Raw genomic sequence first — 27,656 nt, 5'->3', positions numbered from 1 at the left:
TGTATATATTCAGACAGCTGTCTAGTTTTGTTTCCTCTATTTAACACACACTAACTTTCGTGGCGTGTGTGTGTGTGTGTGTGTGTGTGTGTGTTTGTCAATATGGTCTGTGTGGCACTAGTTTTCTTCCTCATAAGCACATCACACTGTCACAGCACTGTGGTCTGTGTGGCTTTTCTAACATGAAACTGTGAGACATATAAGAGCACCAGGGCAAGATGAGACTTGACGGCTGGGCGGGACTTTACTGTTCGACTTCCTGAACCAGTTTCAGTGTCTTCTACACCTTCAGTTCCTTTCATACCTGTAACACTGACACCAAGAGATGGCAGCAATAATGGGAATATTTGGGATTTGTCTGCTGTTCAGCGGTAAGTAAGCTTTAATCTGTTTGAATCTGTGAACCTGGCATGGGAAGATGATTTAGGTTGGGGGTGCAGTGCACAAACCCATTAAGAAACAATACCGAGTATATAAAACACGTCAAAACTCTGGGAAACAAACATATCGCTGAGAAAAAAAAAGAAAAAAGAAATAGCTGAGAGCACTGCAGAGCCCATACAGCAGTACATTTGACTGCACATGGGAAACACATTAGCCCAAGCATTTAAACAAATAAAAAGTATAAAACTTTTTTTTTCAGAACATCCAAGAGATTTCCATGCTCCACTTTTAAGTTACGTGTCACCTAGCCACAACCTACAGATCCCAGCATAAACGCTGATACATTATTTGTTATTAAAGTATCAGCAACATTCAGAAACATAAAAGCAAGCACAGGCAGTGCTGTGAGCATGTTTTGGCATGGCAGAATGCGTACAACGAGCGCTTCCTTATAATCACTAAAAAGATGAAAGTTCGTCGCGATCTCACAATGCTTCAATAAATGCACAATGAATCTTTAATAATCAGAGGATTTGCCAGCATTGAAAGCATTCTGCGCTGAACATTGTCTACACATACACGACCGAAAACGCATGTCACATGACCGTTCATGCACACTGTGCATGCGTGTAGTGTAAACAGTTGCCTCTTGCGCATGTAGCTGCAGTATTAAAAAAATGCAGTTTAACTGAACAAAGGCTGCTAAAAATCACAACAAAGCCAGCAAAGATTGCAGTTCAGTTTCCATGTTGTTTACACGGTCATTAAGGATACGCAGAGTTAACTATGCCATCGTTTTAAAAAGTCTCTGTTTTGGTCCGTTTATACTGGCATTTTCAATGGGCTCTACAACGTTTTCGAAAGTCTCCGTTTTCGACGTTCGAAAACGGCAGCATAGTGTAAACGACAGGTGTAACCGTAGCAAAACTTATGCGTTTTAAAACAAAATGCACTAGTGTAAACAGCCCCGACAAAACATTGCAAAAAGTTTTTTAAACGGAAACGGTGGTGCGCTGAACGCCCTGTTCTGATGACACAAGAGTTGAAACTATGGCAGCTGAGAAGGCCATTCTTTGTGTTCTTTTTGAAGAATTTTTGGAGCCTGATGAAATCAGTATAAATACGTGTTTAATATTGCAAAATACGCTCGATGTTACAGTCACTACCCTTGCCATCCAGAATAAAAAAGAACACATTTGTAAATGACTTTACTTGAACCATTCTTGGTTTTCTGTATGAGGATGAGGACATTCAACATTATACTACAGAGATTGTTAAATTTGTTGCATGGAGTAAAGAACACAGTCTTGTAATTAATGTTAGAAAAACAGAGGAAATGATTTTTGATTTCAGATCAGTGGGCAACCACTCACCCATCATGATTAACAATGAGCCCATTAGACAGGCTGCTTCATACAAATACTTAGGTTTGCTTATTGATAAACTTTCATGGGAAGTGCATGTGGATAATCTGTGTCGAAAGGTGCAACAAAAATGTACTTTTTACGGAGGCTCAGACTTTTTGATGTCATGTTGCTGTTTTATTATGCCTGTATTGAATCCATCTTATTGTATGGTATAGCCGCCTGGTTTGATAATTTGACAGTTACCTTAGATCACAGTTGAATCGGCTGGTGCATATGGCAATGAAAGTGGTTGGTCTGGGGGTTTACCCCAATCTTCAGTCCATATTCAACAAAATTGCTTTTAAACAGGCAAGGAAAATGAGTCTGGACCCATCTCAAGTGCTTTATTCTGAATTTGAGTTACTTCCATCTGGTCGACGGTTCCGTACTGCAAGGTTTAGATACAACCGCTATAGGCTGTTGAATTCAAATTCAAAGGACATGACTGTGTGATTGTTTTTGATGTGGGTGTTTTGTTGTGCAGCTTTACTTGTATTGCCCAAGACAATTTTCCCTTAACAGAGACAAATAAAGTAAAGTAATGCATTATGCGAGCTGTCTCTTTAATACCGAGTGGTTTGTATACGTGTATCTGCTGATTGGGATGACATTTTTGACACACCCACCAAACAAGAGAAAACGTATCCCAAACCCCGTTGCACGCCGTTTCCAGGAAACATGTCATTCAACCCGGAAACCATAGCAAAACGTTGCGCACTGGTTTGAGCTTGAACGTGCCCCAGAGCTCTTATTATTGGGAGATACGAGGGTCCGTCAATATTATCTGCCTGCAATACCGGAGGCTGCACTTTTAGGACCGCAGCAGTTTCAGGACTGCATTTCTAGGACCCTAGTTTTTGTGACAGCGCCATCTAGTTTTAAATATTTAAAAAGGGTTACCAATGGGTAGGTTTAGGGATTGGGGTTGGTTAGGACAATATATCAATTAAACTTATTCAATTAAACAACTAAATCATTGCTAGAACTGCAGCAGATGCTACTCAGGTCTGTGGCTCTCCCATTGGAGAAAGTGTAACGGCTAACATTGGATCACGTGTGCCTTGATAACCAATCACATTACAGCAAAGATAAAAGTACAGGTGCTGGTCATATAATTAGAATATCATCAAAAAGTTCATTTTTTTATTATAAATTATTTTTAAAAATGAAACTTTCATATATTCTAGATTCCCTACATGTAAAGTAAAACATTTCAAAAGTTTTTTTTTTAAATTTTGATGATTAGAGCGTACAGCTCATGAAAGTCCAAAATCCAGTATTTCAAAATATTAGAATATTTCCTAAGATCAATCAAAAAATGGATTTGCAAAACAGAAAAGTTCAAGTTCTTTAAAGTATGTTCTTTTGTGCACTCAATACTTGATCGGCAGGACATATTACAGCAAATGACTTGCTCCTAGCACAAATTACTGCATCAGTGAAGTGTGGCATGGAAGTGATCAGCCTGTGGCACTGCTGAGGCACTATTGAGCCTTCAGATCATCTGTATATTGTTGGATCGACTGTTTCTCATCTTTCTCTTGAAAATATCCCATAGATTTAGGTCAGGCATATTGGCTGGCCAATAAAGCACAGTAATATCATGGTCAGCAAACCACTTGGAAGTGGTTTTTGCACTGTGGGCAGATGCTAAAGTCCTGCTGGAAAAGGAAATCAGCATCTCCATAAAGCTTGTCAGCAGATGGAAGCATAAAGTGCTCCAAAATCTCCTGGAAGATGGCTGCATTGACTTTGCACTTGATAAAACACAATGGACCAACACCAGCAGACGTCACGGCCCCCCCAAATCATTACTGACTTCAGAAACTTCACACTAGACTTCAAGCAGCTTGGATTCTGTGCCTCTCCAGTCTTCCTTCAGACTCTGGGACCATGATTTCAACATGAAATGCAAAATTTACTTTTATCTGAAAAGAGGACTTTCGACCACTGTTCACTGTCCAGTTCTTTTTCTCCTTAGCCCAGGTAAGATGCTTCTGACATTGTCTCTGGTTCAGAAGTGGCTTGGTAGTCCTTTTCCTGAAGATGTCTGAGTGTGGTGACTCTTGATGCGCTGACTCCGGCTTCATTCTACTCATTGTGAAGCTCTCCCAAGTGTTTGAATTGGCTGTACTTGACAGTATTCTCAAGCTTGCAGTCATCCCTGTTGCTTGTGCACCTTTGCCTACCCAATTTCTTCCGTCCAGTCAACTTTGCATTTAATATGCTTTGATACATCACTCTGTAAACAGCCACCCCATTCAGTAATGACCTTCTGTGACTTACTTTCTTTGTGGAGGGTGTCAATGATTGTCTCCTGGACCATTGCCAAGTCAGCAGTCTTCCCCATTAGTGTGGTTTCAAAGAACAAGAGATACCCGGAATTTATACTGTAGGGATGGTCATTTAATGAAACTCAAATGTAAATATTCTAATATTTTGAGATACTGGATTTTGGACTTTCATTAGCTGTACGCTCTAATCAACAAATTAAAAAAAAAAAACTTTTGAAATGTTTTACTTTACATGTAGGGAATCTAGAATATATGAAAGTTTCATTTTTTAAAATAATTTACAATAAAAAAATGAACTTTTTCACGATATTCTAATTATATGACCAGCACCTGTATGTGCATTTCGCCTGGCCTCCGTCTCCATTACTCTCTAAAATACAGACAGTTTTACAGTAATCTAAATTTAATATGTTTCTAATTTCAGTACATGTAAATATGTACACATATTGGTCCTCATTTATCAAACGATCGTACGCCAGAAAACTGTACGTGCGCTCATTTCCACGCAAAATTTGGCATTTATCAATATGAGCGTGAGCAGTGGCTACGATCAAATCTCACGTCAGGTCTCAGCTCGTGTACGAAAGTTGTTGAGTCAGCGGGAACTTGCGTGTAGCAGTAAATCTGGTGGAGAACTGTTGTGAGAACATTTAGATTATTTTCCTAACCGATCAATAACCATTTAACTGACATGATTAAAATGCCAAATTAAAATTAAATTAGAATAGATGCGTGTCTTAAAATACCACAAATGTTTTTTTGTTTTTTCCCCCCCAGGGATTTAGCTTTGGATGCGCAAATGGTAACATCAAAAGAACATTAGGATTCACACATCATGCACCTGTAACGCAGAGAAAAACAGAATAGCCTAATATACAGTAGCCTACAAGGAATAAAAAATAGGACTAGCCAACATGAAATATATTTCACTGAAATAATTAACAGATTGACAAAACAAAAGAGAAAAACTGTGCATCAAGGGTTAGTACAGGCTACGCTCATTTGACGCATTGTATTCGTGTTCTTTATTTTATTAAAATATTTATCTTTATTTTATTATAGTTTTTAAGTTGCTTTGGCACATTTCTCGAATCATCCTTAAAATTTGCAAAACAGTATGTTTCTCGAAACAATTCGTACAAACAGCACAACATATTGTAAAACCTGCAAAAGCCTGTAACTTGCTCAAAATCCTTAGTTCATCTTTTAAAAGCAAGTATTCATGTCAATGAACATATCAGTCCTTGTGTCGTTGTTCTCGAACAAGATATAACAGTGGTGAATATTTCAGATATAGCCTAAACTATGGCTATGGTTTTTATGACAGTGAACAAATTACTGTAAAATGTCCTTGTGATAAATCAAAAAGACAAGACTATATATACATACACTGTTTATATGTATTCATGTGTATGTGTGTGATATAGTATGTATCTGTATAAAGTTATTTATCCTACTATACTGGTAAGTAAAGCAAGTGTAATATGCTCCTGTAAGTGTAAAAATGCTACTGTAATATTAAGATTATAGCATGCATACAATATTAGAGTACAGTGCACATACCTGTTATGTCTATGAAATACTTGAATGATTGAGGAAAGGGTTTTCTCCAAACGTTCAGCTGCACATTTAGACCCGCATAAGCCATTGTAAGGTCATGATTGAGAACATTGTTCACAATAGTGGGCCTCATTTCACCAGAAACGTGCCTGCGCCCCCTTTGCTTTATCTACTGCTTCCTCTGTTTTGCCTCCCTACCCTTTACCACACATCCTTACTCCTCTTCTTCTTCCCAGCTGTTGACCCTGTTCTTCCATTATCAGAAATTGTAACTCTTGTGTTGTACTCTGTCTATATATGCTTTCCAGCTGAAGATTCATGACATGCATCTTTGAGCTGCTTTAGAGAACTGGTTGGGTCATTGGTTGATCTAATGCTTTACATTCCCCTGAAATCATTAGTGAAATTCAGGATTCACCTGCAAAATTCATCAATTCAGGACACCTTTACAAAAGTCTAATAGAAATGTATAGATAATATACTTGACATTATGATAACTAGGTCAACCATTTTGCATTTAATGACTTGTGCGATGAACTAATGACTAGATGTTTTGAGGGGTAAGACTATTCAACAGAGAACCATATAATACATTTTGAGCAACATGACATTAACAATTGATAATGTAGGAAATAGCAGAGAATTGTACATAATCAATTGCCTGAATGTACCAAAGCATTTGCAATTTGTCCAAAAGATTGAGAAACCGCTTTTATGATGTGAAGTGACTAGATGATGCGGTGGTTGAACAAGTAGTTTTGAGAATTTCAGTTCCGATCTGAGAAATGTGCCAAAGCGACTGAGAAAAACTGTAAATCCAATTGATCGCGCGGCGCCTCACTCACACACGCAGACGCAACATATCACTTCTAGAGTTGCTAACTTTACATTTCAGCCATTTAACAGCAAACTAAAATGCAGACAAAGTTAACACTGCTCAGTTTAATGATCCGAGTATATCTGTACAGTCGGCGCCCATCCAAACACATTTTTGCGCGTGTGAAGGATGATGTTTTACGTGGATATTGAAACGAGTGAAATAGAAAGCCCTGTTTACATAAGGAACAGTAGTTCAGCCACCAATAAATGTTACATCGCGAATATGGAAACATTTGGATTCTTCCCGAATGAGAGAGGGCTATGAGCCCAATTCAGTTTTGCTTTAAATAAATTCATTTCTGCTTTATAATGAATGCCACTATAGCCCAGTTTCAATATATAGATACTTATTTTTCGTTCTTGTTCTGTTCTGAATAAAATAAATTTAAAGGATTTTCTGTGGAGTGATGTACTAAAATAACCAAATTAATATATATATTAATAATGTTTGTAAGTATTTAGTTTTATTTGCCGGTGTTATTATTTAAATAAATTTTTATTGTTTGAAATTACGAGGTTGAGGGATGTTTCTAGAGTAAGATACATTTCTTTTTCATGCTTCCTCTTCATGGCCGGGTTACGTTTCTCTGTGTCGTAAACTACAGGGCCAGGCTTCTAAAATTTGGGGCGTGATATTTAAATGACGATTGTTTTCAGCCGCTACATTTATCAACACCCATTCATTCGTGCGACGGAATTGGCCGCATACTAAAGTTTAATAAATCAGACATGAGTGTTGTGGTAAGCAGATGTTTTTGTTCGGATGTACGCTGGTTTCTGCGTTTGTTTGATAAATGAGGGTCGTCATTCTGTTTTGAATGTGTTTTTATCAGTTTTGAAAGCAGTGTGTTAGAATTTGAAAAATGTGCTGAAAATATACATTGTTTTGCAGATGGGGAAGTATGAATGACAAAAGAGTTCATGGTTTTTGGAAGACGTGGTCATTGAATGCATTTTGTGTGAAAGAAATGAAAAATGACTCACAGTTTGGTCCACATAGACTTCTGTTTCACTGAATGTGTGCTAGTTTCATGAAGTGTTTGTGTGTTTCACAGGAGTGCAGGTGTCGTCTTCGGCCTTGACTGTAGATATCCCACAGAAAGTTTATAAGATTGCCAGGGGTGATGATGCGACGATACCCTGCCAGTTTTCAATCCAAGCAGTGGATGCGGATGTCCAAATATCATGGACAGCAGTTTCTAGATGTGCCGGGAGATCCAGCGGTAATGAAAAACTAACAGTTTCATCTAGCATCACTAACACTAGAGCTCGTGTTGATCTGTGTTCATGTTTTGTGCTTGTACTGTTTTTTTTTCACAGATCGGCATCGTCACTTACCGAAGTTCCACTGGATTTACTAGGGTGCAAACGAAATATAAAGGCAGGGTGATGCTATTACAGGATATCCCGAAAGGAAGAGCCGACCTGCAGCTCCTGAGAGTAACTAGAGCAGACACACACAGTTATGAGTGCAAAGTTGAGGTTATGAATAATGAAGAGGACGGTGTGTCTGACACGGCCAATCTCATAGTCTTGGGTAAGACACTCTTCAGAGAGATGCTTATGAATGAATGTAGTATGGAATTCATATGTCATCATTCCCACCTGAAAAAGTAAATTTACCATGGAAAATGCAGTAAAATTTCTCTAGTAAATTCTATAGTGTTTTTGAGCCACACTATAGTAAAGGTAGGCCTACTAAATTGTAGTTAGTTTTTGCACAAATGGTAATTTGTTGTGGTAATTGTACTACTGTAATAGGTTACAATGGGGCTAAAGGCGCCCTGGAGTAAAAGGTGCATTTGAGTTTATTTTCCTGTAAACCACTAGATGGCACAAAAACTTTCCTAAACATCAGCTTTTCAAGATGCATGTTGAAATTCGTCTGATCCTCCACACGATCGAGAATTTTTAGTATATTAAGTACAAAATTAGTGTGCGAAAATAGAGCACTTTAAGTGCATTATAGAAATGTACTTTTTTCACCTGGGATGGTTAGATTCAGATATTAAGTTGGGTGTCCACCTTAGAGATAATCACCATATTTATAAGGAAACTATTGTATTTAAAAATATGATATTAAAATATGATTTATTTTTACTACAGTAAATCTATATTAAATTATTATGGTATCTCCTTCAATGCTTTCAGAATCTTTACTTTTTAAAATGATTTTGTTTCTGTATTTTTAAAACATATTTTTATAATATTTTAATGACAGTATATTTATTGAACAAAAATGAATTCTTTTGTCAAAATAAAAAGAAAACAGTACAAACTTTGCTAAAGTGATTGTTTTGAACAAGTATTAACTTTATTATTAACATTATTCAAAACATCTTATTTTAGCTGAAATATTTGTACCAATACTGTACGTCTTTTGCCCCATGCTGGTTTTGCCTCGTGTGTCTGTGGGGTAAAAGGTCCCCCTCACCACCTCATACATTTATACATACATTTAAACAAAATAAACCACTTTTATGATTTATTTTCACACAAAATCTGTTGCTCCATCAATGTTCAGTACAAACACTTTTTATTTCTGCAATCAAAAGCACATTTTTTCTTAAGGTGTGCCTTTAGCCCTGTTGTACCCTTCCTAAAATTCTTTCCATAAAATGTTTACCAATGGAAATTTATTGGTGAATTAGTGCATGAGTATTTTTGCATAAAGCAAAACTAAAAAGCTAGATTAAACGCAGCCTCTGTTAATTACACTGACGGTGAGGCAATGGCATGTTTACCAGGTTTTGCTCCAGGTAGTTGAGAGTTGGAAAACAAGGTGCGCTGCACTGGTTTTACTAGCTATTTTTAACACAATTTTAGATTTGCAGACAAAACTCTACATCACACTTATGTTAATCTTGAGATGCAGCTAAGTGAAACTTAAGCTAGGTGAAAGATGGTGCCGGTTCAACACTCCATTGCTGACAATGCTAGCTCACTATGTCCCACAAAAAATTAAACAAATGTTATCATGACCAAAATTAATTTATATTTTCCTTACCTCTGCTCATGGTCAATGTGCACAACTGTACATTTTCTTCTTTGGGGTTTAATGGTGGATTGGTGTTATAATCACATACCGCCATCTACTGTACATTGTGCATCTGTCATGAAGATATTCCAAATATCACTAAATAATATAATGCCAAGATTATCATTACTAGATTTTAACCTAAATAAAATCAGTTTGAGATTTTTAATGATAATCAAATCATTAGATAGCATGCACGAACGACATACACTATATTGCCAAAAGTATTGGGACACTCCTCCAAATCATTGAATTCAGGTGTTCCAATCACTTCCATGGCCACAGGTGTATAAAATCAAGCACCTAGACATGCAGACTGATTCTACAAACATTCAAGCGTGGCACCGTGATAGGTTGCCACCTGTGTAATAAGTCCATTCGTGAAATTTCCTCACTACTAAATATTCCACGGTCAACTGTTAGTGGTATCATAACAAAGTGGAAGGAATTGGGAACAACAGCAATTCAGCCACGAAGTGATAGGCCACGTAAAATCACAGAGCGGGGTCAGCGCATGCTGAGGCTCACAGGGCGCAGAAGTCAGCAACTTTCTGCAGTCAATAGCTACAGACCTCCAAACTCCGTGTGTCCTTCAGATTAGCTCAAGAACAGTGCGTAGAGAGCTTCATGGAATGGGTTTCCATGGCCGAGCAGCTGCATCCAAGCCTTACATCACCAAGTGCAATGCAAAGCGTTGGATGCAGTGGTGTAAAGCACGCCGCCACTGGACTCTAGAGCAGTGGAGACGTGTTCTCTGGAGTGACCAAACATGCTTCTCTGTCTGGCAATCCAATGGATGAGTCTGGGTTTGGCGGTTCCCAGGAGAACGGTACTTGCCTGACTGCATTGTGCCAAGTGTACACTGTAAACCTGAATAAGTTGGGCTAACTCAAAAAATTTGAGGTAATCAGTTACATCAAATTTTTTGAGTTATGATGTTCCCAATTTTAAGTAAGCAGAACAATCAAGTTTTGAGTTTGTAGTACTCACGAATGATAATTGCTCTTAACTTGAACTCATACACTTTGATAGCAATTAACATAAAATATTTAGTTAATTAACTTTTTTATTTTAAGGTCTTCCAAATTAAATGAGTTATTTACTTCACTGTAAACCCTAATAAGAAAATTCAGAAGATGCCAACTTGTTAATTTGCTAACATGTTATCAATAGTATGGTGTAACACTTACTGAATGAGTACAGCAACTTAAAACATTAACAGAAACTCTTCTAAATTAGCATTACAAAACATTAATCACTGCTAAATCTCCCTTATCCATTAATTTTGCACAAAAAAACATTATATAACACTTAATTTTAGCATTTACTCTCCCTTTTGAGTGCCATGGGCAAAGCATACTGGGAAATAGAAATCCCAGCCCAGCTTCAATTAAACTTAAGTTAGTCTAAATTAAAAGAAATTAGTTCATACAACTCAAAACAATAAAACAGTTCAGTTTACTTAAAATATATCAGTTCTGCTAACTCAAAAGAAAAAAGTTCTAAATACTCATTACAGTTAATTTAACTGAACTAATTTGTTAAATTTAAGTTTGTCCTACTCAAAACAATTAAGTATTTTGAGCATTAGGGTTTACAGTGTAACGTTTGGTGGAGGGGGGATTATGGTGTAGGGTTGTTTTTCAGGGGTTGGGCTTGACCCTTAGTTCCAGTGAAAGGAACTCTTAATGCTTCAGCATACCAAGACATTTTAGACAATTTCATGCTCCCAACTTTGTGGGAACAGTTTGGGGATGACCCCTTCCTGTTCCAACATGACTGCGCACCAGTGCACACAGCAAGGTCCATAAAGACATGGATGAGTGAGTTTGGTGTGGAGGAACTTGACTGGCCTGCACAGAGTCCTGACCTCAACCTGACAGAACACCTTTGGGATGAATTAGAGCGGAGACTGTGAGCCAGGCCTTCTCGTCAACATCACTGCCTGACCTCACAAATGCGTTTCTGGAAGACACACTCCTAAATCTAGTGGAAAGAGTTGAGGCTGTTATAGCTGCAAAAGGTGGGCCAACTCCATATTAAACCCTACGGATTAAGAATGGGATGTCATTAAAGTTCATGTGCACATAAAGGCAGGCGTCCCAAAACTTTTGGCAATATAGTGTATGTGCTCCGGAAAGTTTCATCTTTGTTCAGTGTCTGCACTATTTTTCTCCAGAAGTTATGACCGATAAAACGTCTTGCCACCTTGTGGAACAAATTCAATGCGAATATGTGATCTGCGTGTACAAAGTATGCCCGATTACAAAAATCGTGTAGTTTTTGTAATCGGGCATAGTGTAACTGAAGTGTAATTCTTGGGATTTAAGAATCCATATTGGTTAATCAAAATGAAAATTGATTTAAACTGAGAAATCTATATTTTCAACCCAGCCCTAATTAACACGAAGTCCTCCAGTTTCATTTTACAGTAAATAGTTAAATTATTGTTAGGCTTGTTCGATCCCGGCTCAAGAGAACAACAAAAGAAAGGGATCAAAGTCCAAAAATATCATATTAAACCAAATGTTTATTTAGTCTAGGGGTTTAAATTATAAAGATAATAAATTAACAGTAAATAAGCAAACAATTAACAGAAAAATAAAGCAGGATGTTCTAACAAAGGGATCAGGCTCCTCCTCAAACTAAGGACAGACATCTTAAACACACAGTCCTCAAATTACAACACGTGTATCACATCTTCACATCAAAACTGAGCCGTCAACCAGAACCAGGAACACTTCCTATAACACCCGATATACTTGTTACGTTGTAAGAAGAATAATTAATAATAATAATGCACATTACAGTCCAGAGCAAATGAATAAATATATAATATACATTTATAATAAATGAATATGCTTCGTTGACCCATGTAAATGAAATCTTGACCATGTTCCTGTTGTGTTCCAGTGGCTGCATCGCCGCCCATCTGCAAGATTGAAGGGGTGTCAGAATACTATCAGAACATCAACCTGACCTGTCGCTCGGAGGAGGGAACGCCCACACCAACCTACAAGTGGCAAAGATACGACACCACGAACAACGCTCGGCCGAACCCGCCCAAGACCACTGACAGTACGTGTGTGTCCGCACGTGTGACGACGCTCAAATACATGATTAAACCTTGTTTTCCTGCATCACATGTGAGTGTGTGTCTGTCTCTCCTCAGTAAATGGAGTGCTGTCACTCTACAATATTACCGTAGAAACGTCCGGTTTCTTCATCTGCACGTCCACCAATGAGATCAAATCTGCAACGTGTAATCTGACCCTGGCCGTCATGCCACGTAAGAAAAGCAGCTTCTCGCACAGACTTGATCTATAGTCATGACCACCTAAACCAACTCTTCTCTGTCTGTCTTCATCTTCTCCTGCAGCGTCCATGAGCATGGCCTCCATTGGAGGGATCGTTGGGGCCATTGTGGCCGTGGCTCTTATCTTTGGAATCATCATCATCTGCTGCTATTGCTGTCGGAAGAAGGAAAAGGCTGAGGAATACAGGATGGGGTACGACAGCAGAACATGGACGCATCTCATCTATACACATAACTGATGGACTGGTCATGTAAGTGAACTGATGTGACGTGAAGTATGACGTCCCACACTCGGAATTTGTGCTCTGCATTTCACCCATCCAAGTGCGCTCACACACACACACACACACACACACACACAGCAGTGAGTACTGAACATACACACACACACACACACACACAGCAGTGAGTACTGAACATACACACACACACACACACACCTGGAGCAGTGGGCAGCCGTTTTTGCTGCGGCACTCAGGGAGTGATTGTGGGTTAGGTGTGTTGCTCGAGGGCTCCTCAGGTAATTTTTGGCTCAGTGTGACATCAGTCCTGTGTTCATCATGCTCGTAGGCACCTACACTGATAAATAGTTTGGAAAGATTGTAGTTTTGGACTAAAATGGACAATGTCTCTGTTAATAAAACACAATTCAAATGAAATATTGTTAAACTGTCTATTTATATTTAAGTATAGCACAATACATACATACATCATGTACAACTTTTTTAATACTGTTGGTTTAAATATTACATCAGTAATTTGCCAGTGATTATTCTATCAGTGAGTGTTATGTGTGTAGTTGTACACTATTATAAACAGGATGGACCAGGGGATGATGGGAAAGAGCTCTGTCTTTAGGCCCAAGATTCTGTGCTAAGCTCCTGATGCACACAATGTTCTCCTATCAAATTACTGCTGTTGAAAACATCTGTAGTCTCACATTATACCTTTTTTTGTTTACAGTTAACGTCTGTTTGAAGCGCTAGCCTTCTACAAACGCAGTATACACTGGATCTACACTCTGAGCGAACGACACACCGCCATTATGGATGCTTCACGAATGTCGTGACCAGGACACAGACACAGCGCAACCTTTTCCAAATGTTTTTGAGTATTTTATGATTGTCAAAGACTGAATTGCCATTGAATAAAATGTATTTTTTAGGAACTGTCCCTGTCTTATATGCTGGATGTAACATGGGTGTACGGGACACATCCATGATTCACCTGTTTATGAGTAGCTTTTGCTTTTTTAGAACTGAACTCAATTATTTAATCTTTGTTTGAAGCTGAAAGTGATCCAGATGTTTCACCGGAGCGCAAAGAAAGATTGTCAGTTTTGCTCTTCTGAGTATTGAGAGTGTCTGTGATCACAACATTGACACCAAAACGCTGGGAGAGCGCACAGTTTTCTTCTTGTTTGCTTGTTTGTTTTATCGGTAGTCAAATGGAAAAAAAAAAAAAAAAAAAAAATTAAGCGTCAAGTTATGCATTTTAACATATATCTAAAGTTCTTCTCAAAATGTAGCCTGAAGTGTAGAGATATTTCTTTAAAGGGATAGTACACCCAAAAATGAAAATTATCCCATGATTTACTCTCCCTCAAGCCATCCTAGGTGTATATGACTATATTCTTTCAGACGAACACAATCCGAGATATATTTAAAAATATCTTTAGTCCTCCAAGGTTTATAATGGTTGTGAATGGCAGCCCAAATTCTGAAGACAAAAATAATGCATCCATCCATAAAAAAAATGAATCCATACGACTCCAGAGGGTTAATAAAGGCATTTTGAAGCGAAGGGATGTGTTTTTGTAAGAAAAACATCCATATTTAAAACTTTATAAATTCAAACAACTAGCTTCCGGTGGACGATCGCACACATAATGCGCACGTCAATTTGGGCGGAAGAGCAACCTCTGACCCCACGCAATGACACACAAAACAAAACACCAGTCACGAATTAGAAGTCTAAAATGAGAAATTTTAAAGAGAAGTGTTGGAGGATTTCGATTTTAGAGAAGAAGAGCTTGAGTTTGTTGCACAGCCCTACATCCTGCGTCATGCACCGCGTCAGAGGATTACTCATTTGGCGCAAGTCAACTTGCGCATTATGCATACGGTCGTCCACCGGAAGCTTGTTATTTGAATTTATAAAGTTTTAAATATGGATGTTTTTCTTACAAAAACACGTCCCTTCACTTCAAAAGGCCTTTATTAATCCACTGGAGTCGTATTGATTCATTTTTTTATGGATGATTGCATTGTTTTTGTCTTTAGAATTTGGGCCACCATTCACAACAATTATAAACCTTGGAGGACTAAGGATATTTTTTAATATTTCTCTAATTGTGTTTGTCTGAAAGAATATAGTCATATACACCTAGGATGGCTTGAGGGTGAGTAAATCATGGGATAATTTTCATTTTTGGGTGAACTATCCCTTTAAGTTTTATTTCTCCTTTGTATTCTTTTACTGTGAAGACATGAGTTTTGCTTGTATCATTTCTTTTCTACAGTTTGTAGCGAAGCTTATGTACGCCACTATTGAAGATGTTGAGTGTTCTGCCTATCACATTAACTTTATCACACTTACTGCTAAATAAAATATAGAGGTGGGGCTCATAACAGATTGTGGATGATTTCTGTTGAAGGAACCTCCTGCTGTTACTAAAATAACAATGAAATCAGAGCAGCAGCACATTTTCCTGCATGGTATAATACATAACCTAAATATCAAAATCACTACATATACATTATATACCCTATATAATGTTATTAATAATAACATCATATTTTGTTCTCAAAACATTAGCACAAAAACGTTTATACATTTATACATGTTTTATAGAGTTTCTTGCTTCTGTCTCTGAATGGAAGGACAGACCTTGAGTCGACCAGCTCATGTTCTCTGAGCTTCAGCAGCGGACAGATGAATCACGACACTGTTTCACACTCGACTCAAGGGTTCTGTGTGTGAGTGTGTGTGTGTGTGTGTGTGTGTGTGTGTGTGTGTGAGAGAGAGAGAGAGAGAGAGAGAGAGAGAGTGATTGACTTACTCAGCAGTGTAACAGATATGGACATCTGTATCTTTCATGACACGTGGTGTCGTACTAATGAGACGTTAGATTGTCCAATAGGATACAAGGAAATTGTTGTTCCTTCATTAAAAAATTCAAAAATAAAATGTGGCCGAGACTCAGGTGGAATACTTATATGGCACAAAGACAATTTGAAACATTCGATTAAAATTGTTAAAATTGAAAAATCATCTATTTGGCTTGAAGTGAAATCTGTCATTTCACAGTCTAATCTTTACCTCTGTGCAGTCTATATTCCTCCTCATGACTCTCCTTATTACGAAGAGCAAAGCTTTTCCAAACTACAGACTGACATCTTACACTTTCAGTCCAGAGGAAATATCCTCATATGTGGAGATTTAAACGCCAGAACCGGGAGAGAAATTGATTATATAAATATTGTAGATAATGACCACATACTCAATGACACCACGTTTCACTCCTCATCAAGTATCACACCAAGAAACAGCTACGATAGTTTAGTCAATATGAATGGAACGCAAATGTTAAAACTCTGTAAAGGTTTAGGGATATACATCATTAATGGCAGAACTAGAGGAGATACATTAGGTAGATTCACCTATTGCTCTGTGGTTGATTATTCAATAACAGATATTGATCCAAATTTTATTAATGCCTTCACAGTCAGACCTCAGCTCCCGATTTCCGATCACTGCCAAACAGTGCTTTACCTGAAACCACCATGTGAAAGGACCAACACTTCTCCACTCGAATCTGAAAAAATGTTTCCTCTGAAACCTAAACTAAAGTGGAACCAATCTGAACAATTCAAAGAACACATAAACAATCCTACTATATTAAAAATGCTGGATGACTTTATATCCACTAATTTCACCTTAGATATTAATGGGATAAATTTAGCAACAAAAAACTTAAATTACATATTCAAAACATTGGCAACTCTATCTAACATTAAACGACAACGCAAACGTAAAACAAATCAGCAGACAATGAGAAAGGATGTTTGGTTTGATGATGAATGTCTCAGAAAAGAACTAAAGAGACTTTCTAACAAAAAGCACAAAGATCCATCCAGCCAGACATTACAGCTTACTTATTCTGACTGTCTGAAAAATTACAAGAGACTATTGTGGAACAAAAGAGAAAATTATTATAAAACCAAAATTGATGAAATCGACGAATCAGACCAAAACACTTTCTGGAAGCTATGTAAAAAACTCGAAAAACCCAAATCAGAAATATCTCTACAGAGTGGCACAATTTGGAAATCTTACTTTGAAAACCTTTATTAAAAAATTTAAATTACTGACCTTAACCAGCCTCAGTGTAAAATAAAGAAAACACTTGTAGACTTGGAGAAAACAATTAAAAATTATCAAAATCCATTAGATAAATTTATAACAATATCTGAAATAACAGAGCATATTAAAAGACTTAAATTAAAAAAAAGCATGTGGCCAAGATGACATTAGCAATGAAATGCTTAAACTCAGCAGTCCCAGCATGAATAAAGCTCTAGCCAAATGATTTAATCTGGTTTTATGGTCCGGTAACTTCTCTGAGATCTGGTCTGAGGGACTGATCACGGCCCATATTTAAAAAAGGTGATCAATTTGACCCCAATAATTATCGCGGCATCTGTGTGGGCAGTGCGTTAGGAAAACCGTTCTGCAGCATCATAAACAGCCGGATTGTCACACACATCTCCACACACAACATTTTAAATAAAGCACAAATTGGATTTTTACCAAAACAATGCGCATCCGACCACATCTATTCTCTTCACACTCTAATTAACAGAAACATCAAGGACAAACAAAGGAAAATATTTGAATGTTTTGTAGATTTTAAAAAAGCATTCGACTCAATGTGGCATGACGGTTTACTGCACAAACTCCTACAAAGTGGCATTGGTGGGAAAACTTCTGATACTATACAATCCCTGTACACCAACAGTAAATGTGCGGTGAAAATCAACCACAGAACAGCGTTTTTCCGGCAGGGACGTGGAGTGAGGCAGGGATGCAGTCTGAGTCCGACTCTATTTAACATCTACATAAATGATCTGGCAGACGCTCTACTGTCCCCGGCCTCACTCTACACCACACAGAGGTCAGAGGTCACTCTACTGTCCCCGGCCTCACTCTACACCACACAGAGGTCAGAGGTCACTCTACTGTCCCCGGCCTCACTCTACACCACACAGAGGTCAGAGGTCACTCTACTGTCCCCGGCCTCACTCTACACCACACAGAGGTCAGAGGTCACTCTACTGTCCCCGGCCTCACTCTACACCACACAGAGGTCAGAGGTCACTCTACCGTCCCCGGCCTCACTCTACACCACACAGAGGTCAGAGGTCACTCTACCGTCCCCGGCCTCACTCTACACCACACAGAGGTCAGAGGTCACTCTACCGTCCCCGGCCTCACTCTACACCACACAGGGGTCAGAGGTCACTCTACCGTCCCCGGCCTCACTCTACAGCACACAGGGGTCAGAGGTCACTCTACCGTCCCCGGCCTCACTCTACACCACACAGAGGTCAGAGGTCACTCTACCGTCCCTGGCCTCACTCTACACCACACAGAGGTCAGAGGTCACTCTACCGTCCCCGGCCTCACTCTACACCACACAGAGGTCAGAGGTCAGAGGTCTCCATCAGAGCCTGTCCCTGCTGGAACAGTACTGTCATGAGTGGGCCCTAACAGTCAATCTGGACAAAACCAGAGTAATGGTGTTCCAGAAGAAGGCCAGATCTCAGGGAAACAAACATCAGTTCACTTTTAAAGGTCAGATCCTACAGCACAGCACCAGCTACTGTTATCTGGGCATCGACATCAGCGCTTCGGGAAGCTTCGGTCTGGCTGTCAAAACACTGAGCGAAAAGGCTCGGAGGGGTTTTTATGCTATAAAGTCAAGATGCGGTCACTTAAATTTACCAACTAAACCTGGATAAAAGTATATAATTCAATAATAAAATCAATTCTTTTATATGGATGTGAAATTTGGGGACCAGTACAAATTTTTAAAAATTTGGATAAAACTTCAGTAGAAAAACTACAATTGGAAATTGCCAAAAGCATTTTAGGGATTCACAGAAACACGTCCAATGATGCCTGCAGGGCTGAATTAGGTTTGTACCCGCTGAACATTGAGGTCCAGTAGAGATGTGTTCAGTTCTGGCATCACCTCCATCAGTCTGATCCTGATTCAGTCCCATATAAAGCCCTCCTCACCAATGAAACCTCAGCAGAACCTCATCCTCTAAACACACTCGCTCTTCAACTTGTCCATCAAACTCAATTCCCAACTGACCACAGCTACAACCCCAAAACTATTATTAAAGAAATTGACAAAAATCTAAAAGATACTCATGATGAATCACTAAAAGCACATTTTTGATCTCCAAAATAAACTCCAATGTTTGTCCAGTGTTTCTCAATACTTAGGTCACTTTTGCAAAACTCTTCACACAGTGAGCACAACAGAAGTCTATGTGGGCTAAACTGAGGATCAATTATCATTGCTTTGGAACAAAATGCATTCAATGACTACATCTCTCAAATTTCATGAATTCTTTTCTCACTCAGACACAACAACTGCCAAAACTCTTTGTACGTACAGGCCAGTTTGCACATGCTTACATACTGTTTTCAAAACTGTTAAACTTAAGTTCAAAACAATAACATAATACAAAACTGAATAAGACAGAAATGTGCTACATTTCTACAGTAATATAGTTATGAAATATATTCTGAATCTAAAAAATCAAATACTATCAAAACAATTAGATGAAACTGAACACCTACACAAGCATTAGTCTTTCAGTTTCATTACCATCAATTCAAAAGGGGAAACTTAGGAATAATTTTGTTCTGTAATGTAAACATGGACCATGTAACATAAACTGCAGTGAATTATAAGCAGTAGAGAGTGTCATTCTTGTTTTGTAAAGACATTTTAAAAAAGAAAACATTGTATAATGCTAACTGATGTTAGTGTTTTTAGGTCGATGTTTTATGAGTGACAAAGTGTGTTTGCTCAGTGAAAACCTTTGCTAGTGTTCTGGAAGAATGAGTTGATTTGAGACATGTATGAAGTGTTTTGGTAGATTTGGTGCATTTTGAATGTGAAGTTAACCTCTGTGCCAAGATGAAAGTTGGTTAGGAGAACTGTGTGAAGAGTTTTGAAAAAGTGACCTAAGTATTGAGAAATGTGTCCTAGCGATTGTAAAAAACTGTAATAGAACCACTAAATTGGCAAATTATCTATTAATGAAACAATTTAAAGAAAGACAAATCCTCTCCAAATACAGATTAAGTGACCATGATCTAGAAACAGAGAGAGGAAGACATAGACAAACATGGACAGAGAGAGAGCGGAGGATCTGTAGACACTGTGATCTACAGCAATATGAGAAACACTTTCTACTCATCTGTCCTAAATATCAGGATGTGAGAGAAACATTTCTCTCCAGATTTGAAACACTGATTCCATCATTCATTGAACTGAGTGATACTGAGAAAATGCCCTTCATACTTGGTGAAGATGAGAGCAGCGCTACACTAGCTGCACAATGTGTTAGCCATTCACAACATCAGAGACGGATAACTCTCTAGAGACCTGCTTCATTTATTCATTTACTCAGATGGATTTATTTACTATGCTACATATGACATGATGTATACATATATGTTTTGTTTGTTTGTTTGTTTATTTTATTATTTATATATAATCTGCTAATGCTTTGGCAACATTGTGATTCACAGTCATGCTAATAAAGTTCAACTGAATTTGAATTTGAATGTGTGTGTGTGTGTGTGTGTGTGTGTGTGTGTGTGTGTGTGTGTGGGTGACAGAGAGTAAGAGAGAGAGAGAGTGTGTGTGTGGGGGGGTGACAGAGAGAAAGAGAGAGAGAGTGTGTGTGTGTGAGAGAGAGAGAGAGAGAGAGAGAGTGTGTGTGTGTGTGTGTGTGTGTGAGAGAGAGAGAGAGAGAGAGAGAGAGAGAGAGAGAGAGAGAGTGTGTGTGTGTGTGTGTGAGAGAGAGAGAGAGAGAGAGAGAGAGAAAGAGTGTGTGGGGGGGTGACAGAGAGAAAGAGAGAGAGTGTGTGTGTGTGTGTGTGTGTGTGTGTGTGTGTGAGAGAGAGAGAGAGAGAGAGAGAGAGAGAGAGAGAGTGTGTGTGTGTGTGTGTGTGTGTGAGAGAGAGAGAGAGAGAGAGAGAGAGTGTGTGTGTGTGTGTGTGTGTGTGTGTGTGCGTGTGTTGCCACTCCCTCATCATATTCCTCTTGTCAAACCAGTTTCTCTGGATCTCATGCAGATCAGTGTGTTTTTCAGTCTGATTATTAAATGGTTAGAAATGAGTTTCCAAGAGTTCACAAACAACATCTGACATTGATTCCTCTCAACAAAAGTCTTCGCTTTATTGATTTGTATTAATTTGGACTAGTTTTCTTCCTCATAAGCACATCACACTGTCACAGCACTGTGGTCTGTGTGGCTTTTCTAACATGAAACTGTGAGACATATAAGAGCACCAGGGCAAGATGAGACTCGACAGCTGGGCGGGACTTTACTGTTCGACTTCCTGAACCAGTTTCAGTGTCTTCTACACCTTCAGTTCCTTTCATACCTGTAACACTGACACCAAGAGATGGCAGCAATACTGGGAATATTTGGGATTTGTCTGCTGTTCAGCGGTAAGTAAGCTTTAATCTCTTTGAATCTGTGAATATGTGTATTTAATCATCAGCACAGATCCTCGTGAATCAATCGATTCGGATTCATGTCCAGTAGAGCTTCAGAGACACAACCGTCAACAAATAAACTGAGCATGAAGAATCACTTCAGGACTCATTTCAGCTTGAATCGTGTTCACTGGGTTTCTTCATATGCTTCTGAATGAAACAGAATAATAAAAGCTCATAATTAATTAATCTCTTCCGGAATAAAGCGACAGTCAGTAGTTTTTGAACTGAATCAACTGATTTATCTCTAGGCCGTTCCACAGAACTGAAACACTTTCCTGTATCTGCGGCTCTGAGCCAACGCCCGAACGCTTCACACGCAAACACACTTCACCAGACTCACATCGACTCTTTCCATCTCAACTCTTCCTCTTACAGCAATGAAATGATCTCCAGAGCTGAAGTCTCCTGTTTCTCAGATGTTTCTCCTTAATTAAAGACTCCATTAATATTACTCTATCACTTCAGAGGAGATCTCAACAATGTCTCAAATTGTCCACATTCATTTTATACTCGTACCGTACATCAGCTACTCGTTTGTGTCTGAATTTATATTCTTGATGAAGTAATTTAGGAGAAACATCTGAGACAAAGATGACACTAACATGAATATAACGGAGAACTCCATTAAATCTCATGATATGTGAAGGAACAACATTTGAGCAGTAAAAATCTAATCCATTTATACATTTTCGTCATAACTTTACTAATATGTTTGTCTAGCCTCAGGCTGTTGGTACCTGTTACCGGTCAAAGGTTTGGAATAATTAAGATGTTTTAATGTTTGTGAAAGAGTTTCTTCTGCTCATTAAGGCTGTGTTTATTTGATCAAAAATACAGTAAAAACAGTGAAATATTATTACAGTGTAAATCATCTGTTTTCTATGTGAATATATAGTAAAGTGTAATTTATTCCTGTGATCAAAGCTGAATTTTCAGCATCATTACTCCAGTCTTCAGTGTCACATGATCCTTCAGAAATCATTCTAATATGATGATTTGCTGCTCAAGAAACATTTATGATTATTATCAGTGTTGAAAACAGTTGTGTGTGCGTGTGTGTCTGTGAGTGTGTCTGTGAGTGTGTGTGTGTGTGTGAGTGTGTGTGTGTGTGTGTGTGTGTGTGTGTGTCTGTGAGTGTGTGTGTGTGTGAGTGTGTGTAGAGGTGGTCTGAGTCTGATGTTTGTGCAGTGTTAAATGCAGACTCACTATAGTTCATGAAGTGTTTGTGTGTTTCACAGGAGTGCAGGTGTCGTCTTCGGCCTTGACTGTAGATATCCCACAGAAAGTTTATAAGATTGCCAGTGGTGATGATGTGACGATACCCTGCAAGTTTTTACCCCAAGGTGCGAGTGCACAAGTCCAAGTAACATGGACAGCAGCTCCAGATGTGCCGGGAGATCCAGCGGTAATGAAAAACTAACAATCAGTTTCATCTAGCATCACTAACACTAGAGCTCGTGTTGATCTGTGTTCATGTTTTGCTCTTGTACTGTTTTTGTTTTTTCACAGATCACCATCGTCACTTACTTCGGTCCCACTTCAATTAAAGTGCCGACGAAATATAAAGGCAGGGTCAACCTATTGCACGATATCCCAAATGGAAAAGCCGACCTGCAGCTCCTGAAAGTCACTAGCAAAGACACACGCAGTTATGAGTGCAAAGTTGAGGTTATGAATAATGAAGAGGACGGTGTGTCTGACACGGCCAATCTCATAGTCTTGGGTAAGACACACTGAACTCTTCAGAGAGATGCTTATGAATGAATGTAGTATGGAATTCATATGTCATCATTTGAAGGTGTTTTGCCACACATCTTATCAAATTTCATGCGACAGAATGATTATTCATAGAGTATCAGTCTGGATCGGTGGTTATCGCATTGTTATTGCAAAATGAACCCCAACAGCATGATCAGGACCACTACTATGACTACTCTGCACATAAGTAAATAATTAGACATGAAAATTTACTTGAGTTTAAATGTTTTTTTTAGCGTATTAAACGCAATGCTTCAGTGAAGAAAAACAGTTCCTAGTGGTTAGCTTTGATGAACAAAGAAGTTTAAACAAGACTGACATTTAAGAGATAATGTACAGTTGCATCACTGTTCACACATAAACAAAGACGAGGACATGGAATATTGATTTGAGAAGAAATCGTTTCAAAATCACCCATTTATTATCTTGTAATCCATTACCATGTACAAATAAATCATTCTAGCAACAAGACAAACACTTACAAGCCTACTAAAACTAGCTTGGCATTACTGACACACATTTCAATATTCAATTCGATTTTAAATAACAAGCTTATGATTCATTTCGATTTTGATCTCGATTCGATTTGATTCTATATTGATTCATTTGGATATAGCCTATATTAGGTACAGTACGTATGTCAACTTTATTTATTTATCTTTCAACATTTCTTCTGACGTTCATTCATGTTTAGGTGCTGTAACTAGTAGTAAAGAGGAAGAGATGATCGTTTCACGAACCAGCCATTCTTGCGATTTAAGAATCATTATCATTCAATCAAAATGATAATCAAAATACCAATATATCTATATTATAAAGCCCTAATAAATATATTCCAGCCCTAATAAATAAAGTACTTTAGTTTAATTTTACAGTAAATACAGTCGATAGCTGAGGCTGTGTTTAAATGAAACGATAGAAACGCGTCCATCTGCAGTGCGATACCAGAGACATAAAAGAAGAGCTTGGATGAGCCTCATTATACAGTGTGGCTATTACCGATCACCAATAACTGACCTTGAAATGGCAACTGACCAATCAGAATCAAGCATTTCAGAGAGTCGTACATGCTACGTCAACCCATGTGAATGAAATCTTGACCATGTTCCTGTTGTGTTCCAGTGGCTCCATCGCCGCCCATCTGCAAGATTGAAGGGGTGTCAGAATACTATCAGAACATCAACCTGACCTGTCGCTCGGAGGAGGGAACGCCCACACCAACCTACAAGTGGCAAAGATACGACACCACGAACATCGCTCGGCCGAACCCGCCCAAGACCACTGACAGTACGTGTGTGTCCGCACGTGTGACGACGCTCAAATACATGATTAAACCTTGTTTTCCTGCATCACATGTGAGTGTGTGTCTGTCTCTCCTCAGTAAATGGAGTGCTGTCACTCTACAATATTACCGTAGAAACGTCCGGTTTCTTCATCTGCACGTCCACCAATGAGATCAAATCTGCAACGTGTAATCTGACCCTGGCCGTCATGCCACGTAAGAAAAGCAGCTTCTCGCACAGACTTGATCTATAGTCATGACCACCTAAACCAACTCTTCTCTGTCTGTCTTCATCTTCTCCTGCAGCGTCCATGAGCATGGCCTCCATTGGAGGGATCGTTGGGGCCATTGTGGCCGTGGCTCTTATCTTTGGAATCATCATCATCTGCTGCTATTGCTGTCGGAAGAAGGAAAAGGCTGAGGAATACAGGATGGGGTACGACAGCAGAACACGGACACGTCTCATCTATCCAAACGGCTGCTAATCTTTATTCCTCTGTGTTTGGCAGGACTCCTGAAGGAGGAGAATTCACAGACAAGGATCCTGAAGGGAAAGGGGACGGTCAGGATGAACACGTCAGCTACGAGGAAGAGCGTCGTGTGAAAAGCGCAGACAGACGTGATCCGCAAGACGACCGCAGCGAGAGGAGCTACGATCGGCGCAGCGACTACACCGACAGACGAGACGATCACAGTGACCGCCGGGAGAGGTACGATCGAGATGACCGCTACGATGACCGCCGCGACCGCTACGATGACCGCCGTGACCGCTATGATGACCGCAAAGACCGCTACAGTGATCGCAACGACCGCTACGATGACCGCAGAGACCGTTACGATGACCGGAGGGATCGTGACGATGACAGTGACCATTACTCCGAGCGCTACGACAGCCGCGACAGACCTCCCAGCGTTCCGCCCAATAAACCCAAAGACCCGAGACACTGAGTTCAGACACCGATCCGTCCCTCAGCTACGGAAGCCCAATCATCAGAAAAAGAATCATAATCATAATCATATAAAAGGTCAAAAACATTACACACCAAGTCATAATTATGACATAAAAAGTTGAAAATATGACAGTTATATTAATGAGATGAAAAGCTGGAATAGACACAGTTATAATTTTAGATAAAAAGTCAAAATATGACATACTAAGCCATAAATTTTATCTCATAATTATGACTTATTATATCAAAATTTTGACTTTTTATGTCATGATTAAGATTTACCAAAGCATGACAACAACAAAAGTTTTTCATCCTCATTTGCTGAATATGAGATTTGACAGAATAAAAGGGCTTTAATAAATCTTTCTCTGGAGAAACCAGTCGACGCAGTGGCTGTTTTGTCAAATGTGAATGCCCTGATAATGGCGTGTCAGATGGATGATGGGATTGATGAGCTGTATAGTTTGATTTTACTGCTGTTCATGTATTGTGAAAGCCTGTGTTTGAAAGCCCCTCATCTCATATTTAAGAGGGTTTCTGTATTCTTATGACTCTTGTTTGTCTCTGTTGATGTTTCAGCTGGGTTTTTCTGGGTTTTTACAGTCTTCTTAACCTCTTAATATTCATGTATAGGACTAAATTGTGAATCTATTAAATTTCAGTTTATTTCAGTCTATTTTCAGCTCATCGCTTTCTTTTTGTATTGTTTCAAAATAAAACATTCAAGCATATGTCTTGTGTTGGTAGAATAACTGGTTTCACCAAAGTTCCTCATGCAGCTCATTTAACATTCAGGCTTCCGTTTTAAAATGTGACAAAAAGTGAAGCTGAACTGCAGTGGTTAGTGACCTAACTAACCCATTTACAGCTGGTCATCTATCGTCCAGCAGCTTCTCTCTGTACATCTGTGGATTATGATTCAATGTCATGAAAACTGTCCTTGTTGTTCTTGTTGATTAAAGACGTCGGTCTGTGAGTTTTGCACCAGGCCATTTTAATTTAAGATGTTAGTAAATTTAATTATTCTTAAACATTAAATTTGGATCATGTCATGGGAAACATATTTACCTGTATATGACATAAATGTATTGATCAACATAGAGAAGATTGTATAGTTTTTTATGATTTGAATTTGTATTGTTTTGAATTATTTGTACATTATATTGTATGTTCTGATGTCATTTTCCATGTTGTTTATTTTCTAAGATATGACATTATTAAAGGAATGTTTTTACTCAGTATTTTGGAAAGTCAGTTTCTGTATAGACAAAACCCTTCAAGTGTTGCGAAACATCTGCTTGAAGTACTCTGTTACTAACCTAACCTTGGTTCCCTGAGATAACGGGAACAGGAAGTATTGCGTTGATAGACGTGATGGGAAAATGGCTGAGCAGTTTAATCTGCGCTAACCTATGGCGTTGCAGCAGATCTGTGTGAACCAATCGATGCACAGCCCGCCAGAATGGGCGGAGCATCCGTCTAAATAATGGGCTCTTCTCGCCATAGGATTCAGATTAACTCGACTGAAGCAACGAACGCCTGGTCGTGAGCATAATAGCACGGCCAGCTACGCAATACTTGTTCCTCTTATCTCAGAGAACCAATGTTATATTAGTAACACAGTACGGTCCCTATCGATACGGGTCACTCATATTGCGTTGTTAGACGTGATGGGAACACAATCCAATCACACCATGCTATGATTGCAGAACGACAACCGTTCTAAGGCCCCAGCCTAAGACACATGGAGATAAGGGTCTTGAAGGCAGTAGGGCTAAGTAAGGGCGAGGTACTCTCCCGAGACTAAAAAAAGGGTTCAGACCATGGATCGGAGCCTCAAGGCAAGGTACTATTGGGTTGAGCTCACTCAGAGGTCAAAGCCCAACTAAACAGAGAGGACTCGTGCCTGTAGTGCAGGAACGTCCAAGTTGTAAAACCTGGTGAAGATGGACAGTGAGGACCAGCCGGCCGCTGC

At 38.9% G+C, this 27,656-nt stretch overlaps 1 protein-coding gene across 7 annotated transcripts; it reads left to right on the top strand.

The window, feature by feature from the left end:
• Positions 1-298: 298 nt before the first annotated feature.
• On the top strand, positions 299-26,922 carry gpa33a (glycoprotein A33 (transmembrane), paralog a). Of its 7 annotated transcripts, none has more exons than XM_051900477.1 (7): positions 299-371; positions 22,930-23,096; positions 23,201-23,414; positions 24,572-24,736; positions 24,831-24,947; positions 25,038-25,167; positions 25,241-26,922. In XM_051900477.1, the coding sequence occupies exons 1-7, from the start codon at positions 326-328 to the stop codon at positions 25,677-25,679; spliced, it is 1,278 nt and encodes a 425-aa protein (XP_051756437.1). In that variant the 5' UTR covers positions 299-325; the 3' UTR covers positions 25,680-26,922. The 7 variants fall into 7 exon arrangements, with proteins under 7 accessions (XP_051756437.1, XP_051756481.1, XP_051756453.1 ...); XM_051900521.1 differs by lacking the exons at positions 299-371; positions 22,930-23,096; positions 23,201-23,414 and adding exons at positions 7,099-7,264; positions 7,579-7,746; positions 7,844-8,060; XM_051900493.1 differs by lacking the exons at positions 299-371; positions 22,930-23,096; positions 23,201-23,414; positions 24,572-24,736 and adding exons at positions 7,100-7,264; positions 7,579-7,746; positions 7,844-8,060; positions 12,474-12,638.
• Positions 26,923-27,656: the final 734 nt, after the last annotated feature.

The sequence above is a fragment of the Ctenopharyngodon idella genome, chromosome 1, assembly GCF_019924925.1.
Source record: "Ctenopharyngodon idella isolate HZGC_01 chromosome 1, HZGC01, whole genome shotgun sequence".
In the NCBI taxonomy this organism is placed as follows: Eukaryota; Metazoa; Chordata; class Actinopteri; order Cypriniformes; family Xenocyprididae; genus Ctenopharyngodon; species Ctenopharyngodon idella.
Note: the sequence above shows the minus strand (reverse complement) of the source record. Positions and strands in the feature narration are given on the sequence as shown.